We start from the raw sequence: 7123 nt of genomic DNA on the forward strand, positions 1-7123 counted from the left end.
ATATATATATATATATAATATTTTGTAGATAGAAATAACTTTAAACCCAACACTGAATTTTGGCTATGTCTTCATCTTCTTGTCTCTATGTTAAGTGCATATACACACAAGTATGAGTACTTCCATGTATTTATATAAACTTCTGCTATTATATGCATCGTTGTATGCATAAACTTCGTTGGCTTTGAAAATAATGGTGTAATTCTCCAGAGTAACCTGTTGATAAATTAGTTTAGATTTTATCATTCACGTTACATTTGGTCAATTTTATGCTGCATGTATTGGATGTAATTCTTAGCTATGTTTGTAGAGTTATATCATCATTATCAGAACTCAGACACGTATTGATAATCTAATCGTTGTTACAATATAATTTCATATTTCATATTTTTTCTGGCGATTTACTCGTTAGGATTTAACGGCGCTTACATTCTTTTTAAATTCTTTCGACAAAAATTACCTGCGTTCCAAATAGCATTTTCAGATATTTCTTTGTAAAATCCCTCTAAAACTGCACTTGTACAATGTTTGAAATTCAAAATAGTTTGTAGTTATCTTTTGTCCGACTGATAAAAAAAAGCGTGTCACTATATATATACACTTTTTTTAAACGTTTGTCCCTGATGACAGACCGAACTTTACGTTATATATAGACGTCTATCAAAAAATAGAGTTTAAATTGTGCAATACACGAATATGATGCAATCATTATTTTATTGATGTAGAGTTATAAATGCTCTACTCTGCACATAAGTATATTTCGATCACAATATATATGAAAGATAGTACTTGTGATCAAGTGGCTAGTAACGTATAACTTCTGCAAATCATTTGCCTATATGTTATGCTAATATTTAAGTCGTAACTCCGAAAAACCACGTTTGAAAATTTTCTGAAAATTATCTTGCAAATTTCATGTACCTTGATCTAAAATTACGGCAAAGACTCATTCAATTGTTTAGATGAGAAGATCAACTTGCATTATGTTCTATTTATGTAAAGAATGCTAAGTGTTAAATTTTATTTTTAATTCACATGAAGAAAATGGGTTCTTTACATGATTTAATATTTTCGTTCATCAATAATAATATGTCTGAAACAGCTGTAGAGAACCTCAACCCATCTGTGTTATTGTTTATATACATATATATGCACCCGTGTGTGTGTGTGTATGTGTGCACACGCATCTAAATGTGTGTGTGTATTTCTGTATATATACGCATATATATAATGTTTTCGTGTAATATTTCATATTACATATATATTTTCTACCTGAAGTGTGCGAATTGCCACAGAAACATTCTGTTTTCACGATCCCATTCAATAAAAATACAAACTGAAGGCTATCCAATGCTAAATCATTATTTTGGTGCCAAAATGTAGTTTTGAAATTTGTAAATTCGTGCAATGTGTTATAGTTTCTTTAGACTTGATACAAATATTATTGGTTCTCGCTAATTTCAATTTCTATATAAACCGCATTAATCAAACACTAAGATAAAAGGAATTTCTTCCTCTTATTCTTTTTCCAGATCTATTATTGGCAGTACTACATTCTCAAATACATCGTCTAATTTTTTTCTTTCTTTATACATGGTGTCGAATTTGAGAGCAGCTCTCTCAAATTCCTGGTACGTTTACTGCTGAATTTACAAAATGTTTATGGTATCGGTGAGAATGTTTTATATTTGCTCCCGCATTTATTTTCTCATTCCAAATCAAGAGGAGATTAACTTTTCATTTCATATCACCGATATCGATAAAATAAAGGACTAGTCAAGTACGGGAGTCAACGTTTCTGATCTTATCACCAGATTAGAAACATTATTGAAAGCGGCAAACTTGATGACACTAGTTGGGAATATCAACTAAACCCGTTTCTCAAAATTGTTGGCCTTCTCCCTATAGTAGAAAGAATAATTATTAATATTCTTCTTAAGTCAGCAAACTGGCAGAATCGTTACCGCACCGCAAAAAAATGCTTAGTGCCAACTCTTCCAGCCTTACTGTCTGAGTAGAAATTCCACTGGGTTAGTCTTTACATTTCATCTTTTCGTATTCGATAACATAAGTGCCAGTTGAACCCTGGGTTCAATATCATCGTCTTATCTCCTCCCCAGAAGTTGCTAGCCCTGTACCAATTATTATTTTCTATTATTATTATCATTATTATTATCATCATCATCATCATCATCATCATCATCATCATCATCATTATTATTGTTATTATTATTATTGCTACTACTTCAATATTCGTAAAATCATGTTACATAAATTATCGAGGCATATTTAAAATGATACTGCAATTTCGGATATTTTTCCTTCCATATTTTCATGCATTTATACTTTACACCTTTAAAACCGTTTTCATTAATAGCGAAAAGAAAGCAAAATAAACTCTTCTATAAAATTGCATTCAGCCAAAAGTAAAAAATAAAAGCCATATATAAAAGCATTTAGCATTTTCAATTTCAGCATATGTGACATGTCAAGCATTATATTTTTCAGTGAAACCGATGCAAATTCGGTTATTTCGTTTCTGCAATGACATTAACATAATGGGTAAGGCATTGTGAAGAACATTATGACAGAATATCCCAATATTTAACAATAACCAGTCATGCATTAGGTCCTCGTCACTAATTATCAACAGCATTCAAAGTGACTTTACAGCTAAAGGGCGAATTTCAAAATGATTGAAAAATCGTTTAGAAAAAAAAAATTATTTATGCCAATAGCAATGGAGAGAGAAAATGTTAAAACAAAATGGAAAAGCGTATACTAAACACCATAATAACACTGAAATAAAAAAAAATATTAAAACGTTAAGAAACAGTTTCTTTCCTCACATTTGAATGCTTTCCGGTATCATTTATATGCTTTCTAAATATGACAAAGATATATAAATTCTGTATATGTTTTTACAAGTATATCTTTTTCATAATGTTTCAACCGATATATCACATATATGCTTACAATGAAAGAACTAATAAAACCAAATTTGCTTTGTCATTAATGTTAATTTTTTCTTTCACTGAGATATAAAACCGGGTGATTCGTGCTGTCAAAAGTAGATACAGTTGCCCAGAAAAAAAATAGTTATATTCAACTTAGATAATAATTATTTGAGATTACATTCTATCATTTATCATGAAGCTGATCTACCAATGTCGAAGTTATTTTTCTTACTAAGATATTTATCACGTTTATCACACTGATGAATTAGAATTTTCATGGAAAAATCAATATTTCACTCATTAAGTAGTCATTAATTTCTTATTGTCATTTATTATGAATCGATATTTCATTAATGATCAATACATTTTAATGTGTTGTAAAAGTGATTAAATTAGAATTTTATGGAGTACAAGTTTTTATCATAAAACATCAAGGCGTATGAAATACGTATTTTTCATCTTTCCTTATCCCTGTGGACTATATCATGCCAGTGTAGTGCAAAGATCCAAAATAGAATATCTTAAGGATCTAAATAATTTCAGGCGTATTGTAAATTCCATATATGCAGAGTTGTTGGTCGATATGTATTTCTAGGAATCTGAAATATACGAACAATCGTTGCTGGTAACTAAGATAAGAAGCGAATATTTTGCTGTTCGTTTCTCCCTAGAGATCAAATTCACTGGATTTCTCCCAAGAATGTTTCGAATATTTTTCATTCCTGATTTAAGAATGACTGAAGTTTATTTCGGGGCCAAAGAGAAAATCACTTTGCTGTTATATGCTAATTCGTTACATTTGGCAACTGATATCCCTGTAAATCTTAGCTTTCCACAACCAGTGTGACCAAGATTTGATTGCTGAAGCTTGTAGATTCAATTTCTTTAAGCTACAGTTTGACTCAAAACTTCCACCTATTTCGTGGGTTTCTTTTGCGCTATCCACTCTGGTTTAAGCTTTTGAAATGGGTCGTTCGTCTTGTATAACTCAATAGTTTCCTGCTACAATAAGATTGGAGCTGCTATTCGCTACTTGCTTCTTTTTACATCCTTCTGTAATGCATCTATAAAATGGGATTAAGATATCATACTCTGCATCGTGCGTTTTGCATATGCTGGTAAGTACATGTTTCTGAAATTTCTACAGATAAGTGTTGTCCTATGAAATGTAACGTGAAGTTGTATCACTTTTCGACATTTAATATGAAATTCCTTGTCCATTTTAAAAAAAAGTATAATTCCATTTGTTTCATACAATCTATTTCAATTTTCACCAGGTTGGCGAAACGAGAAATCTTGCATTCGAGCCAATAACGCACACAATTAAAAAGGTCACAGTAAAAGGTAAGAAATGTATACAAATATACTTTTAATCTGTCTTAATACATCTACTTGATTGTTGGTTGTAAAAGGTAAGCAATATATACAAATATACTTTATATCTGTTTTAATACACCTACTTCATTGTTGATTGTAACATATATAATCTACATGTATACGGTTATTTGTCATTCATCCGGTTAAATCTCTCTGGTCTTCGATATCTGTTTTCTCTTTTTGATTTCACATTAAATTAACACATGCATTTCCTCCGACAAAGTGAATAGAAACGATTTGTCTTAGAAGGCGATAGAGCAGCAAATAATCGAGTTATCCACAACCTTGAACTTTAAAATACAGTGGACTCTGCAGAATATACAAAAATTGAATGTTCTATTATTAATCAGGTGAGAGATAGTCCACTATCCGAGAACGGTTTTAGTCTGATGTGGTGTTACACGGTTTTTTCTTGCAGCATTCGATTGTTCAGGACATGTAAAATGGTGGAATGTAAGTAAACAACATACCAAGCAATTAAATCGAACCAATGGATAAATGTTGCCAAGCAGACTTACTAAATACTTGGACATCCTAAAGAAGACACCTGTTGTGACGTTCATTAATATGGCATAGATTATAAGATGTAAGTTTTAGAGACAAAACGACTACATTGATTCAAATGACGGTGATGCACAATCTTCTCGTAAATATGGACTCGTATTGCAACTTGTGATCACGCATAATTAATTATATTTTAGAGAGTTCTGCTGATATATAAGACCATGAATTACTGACAATCTCATTAATTCTAATGACGAGCTGAAATTAAAATTGTTAATGCTCTACAAACTTTACTTTTCCGTCTGTACTTCGGTTCTATTCCAGCTTTACACATATATGTGTGTGTGTGTGTGTGTGTGTTTGTGTGTGTGTTTGTGTGTGTGTGTGTGTGTGTTTGTGTGTGTTCGTGTATAACTCATATTCATATATATTTGCTTACATATGCGTTTATATATACTTATATGTACGGCACACACACATACACACACACACACATACACACACACACACACATACACACACACATGCACACACACACACACACACACACATATATATATACATACAGTCATTCGCATGCATATACTCTAGCTCTCTGTCCTTTATCTTTTGGAAATGACGAAAATACCATATTTGAAACGTTTTTGATTAACAATATGAGCTTTGACGATTCACATTTGAGTAAGCAAGATCAAAAGGTGGAGGAATGTTATAAGGTAAACTTTATGTGGTCGTTTCAACCACTAGAAATAACAGTTTAACCTAACTTCGCTCACATTCTTTACAGCATAATAATGGAAGAAACCACTAGACAATATACACTCTGAAATAAAATAAATTTTGTTCGATAATATCTGGAAAACTTTCTTCTCGTACGCTAGTTCTACTGGAACACAGTTTACTTGGGTCAAAAATCTACCATTAAGTGAGAATTTGCTTTAGATGGGCCTACTAAATGTAAGTGCTATATCTTACACAAGTCAATCCGTACCACAATGCAAGCAGAAGAATATATAGGAAAAGTTATTTCGTAGCGTATCTTCATGATACAATGTATTTTATCACTCTTTTATTCAAGTTATAAATGCGAATTTCCTTCGATCAAACAATTTAAAGGAGTTAGATAACTTCATAGTAATACGAATGTCAGTGCCACATATACTACTTCTCAAATAGTGTAGATTTAATATTGTAAATGCTACAGGAATTAAATCACAATTTTGGAGTTTGTTATATATCTACACGAATGCGTTACATAAGTAGAACATAATTGTCACGTAATTTGTCCCTATTTTATCTACCTATTACACACACACGCACATACACGCACACACACATACTACAGACGCGTGCAGAGAAGGGAGCCATACATTGGTGTACACATATGCATATAAGGATATATGTATTATATTTCTTTGGTTTATAATACATTAACATAGATATATAAGCGGGAAATTTGACTGATCACCGCCATATGTGAATGTTTTCAGCCTCAGAGGAAGAGAGAAATAGGGTTTGATAAGAAACTGAAGAGGGAGTAAAAACCTCCCTCGAGTGGAGAGATTCACTGAGGGAGGAATATTATCTTTACTTTTTTCATATTATAAATATATTTATTTCAGCCCGCCAAAAAGTACCTTGGATCGTAAGGCGACATATCGTGCTTCAGGAGACCTTTTGAGTCAAGTGCATCAATATCAAAATAAAATGGAATTTGTAGCTGTGATTTCCATGCCTTGGCAGTTAAAAAGCAACATCCGAACATTGTCGATGCCAGCGCCGCCTCGACTGGTGTCCATGCTGGTGACACGTAAAAAGCACCCACTACACTCTCGTAGTGGTTAGCGTTAGGAAGGGCATCCAGTTGTATAAACACTGCCAGAGTGGAGACTGATGAAGCCTCCTGGCTTCCCAGCCCCCAGTCGAGCCGTCCAACCCATGCCAGCAATGAAAACGGACGTAAAATGATGATTATGATGATGATGATGATGATGATATATATATATATATATATATATATATATTTAAATATATAAAAATAAAACGATAAAGAGAGCAAAGGTAAGGTTGAAGAATTTTATGGATAGAGTCTTACAGCTGTTTCTGGGAAGATCCAGTACTTCCCTTCATCGGAGACAGAAAAAATAAAGTAATCTATTATTATATCCATAGGCGGATATTTTTAGTATGAAGTGGTAACGAGTGTGATGTGCTGAAAAAAGAGAGAGAACAATACTTGAAGTGTAGTTTCATTCCAATGAAACTACACTTCAAGTACTGTTCTC

At 32.4% G+C, this 7123-nt stretch overlaps 1 protein-coding gene across 1 annotated transcript in view; it reads left to right on the top strand.

The window, feature by feature from the left end:
• LOC106876909 (carbonic anhydrase-related protein 10-like) overlaps positions 1-7123 on the top strand; it is a 1215161-nt gene that overhangs the window by 928744 nt on the left and 279294 nt on the right. The window contains exon 6 of the mRNA XM_052965551.1: positions 4235-4301. Coding sequence (XP_052821511.1) covers positions 4235-4301 — 67 coding nt within the window. The remainder of the gene's footprint in view (positions 1-4234; positions 4302-7123) is intronic.

This window comes from Octopus bimaculoides, chromosome 2 (genome assembly GCF_001194135.2).
Source record: "Octopus bimaculoides isolate UCB-OBI-ISO-001 chromosome 2, ASM119413v2, whole genome shotgun sequence".
NCBI lineage: Eukaryota > Metazoa > Mollusca > Cephalopoda > Octopoda > Octopodidae > Octopus > Octopus bimaculoides.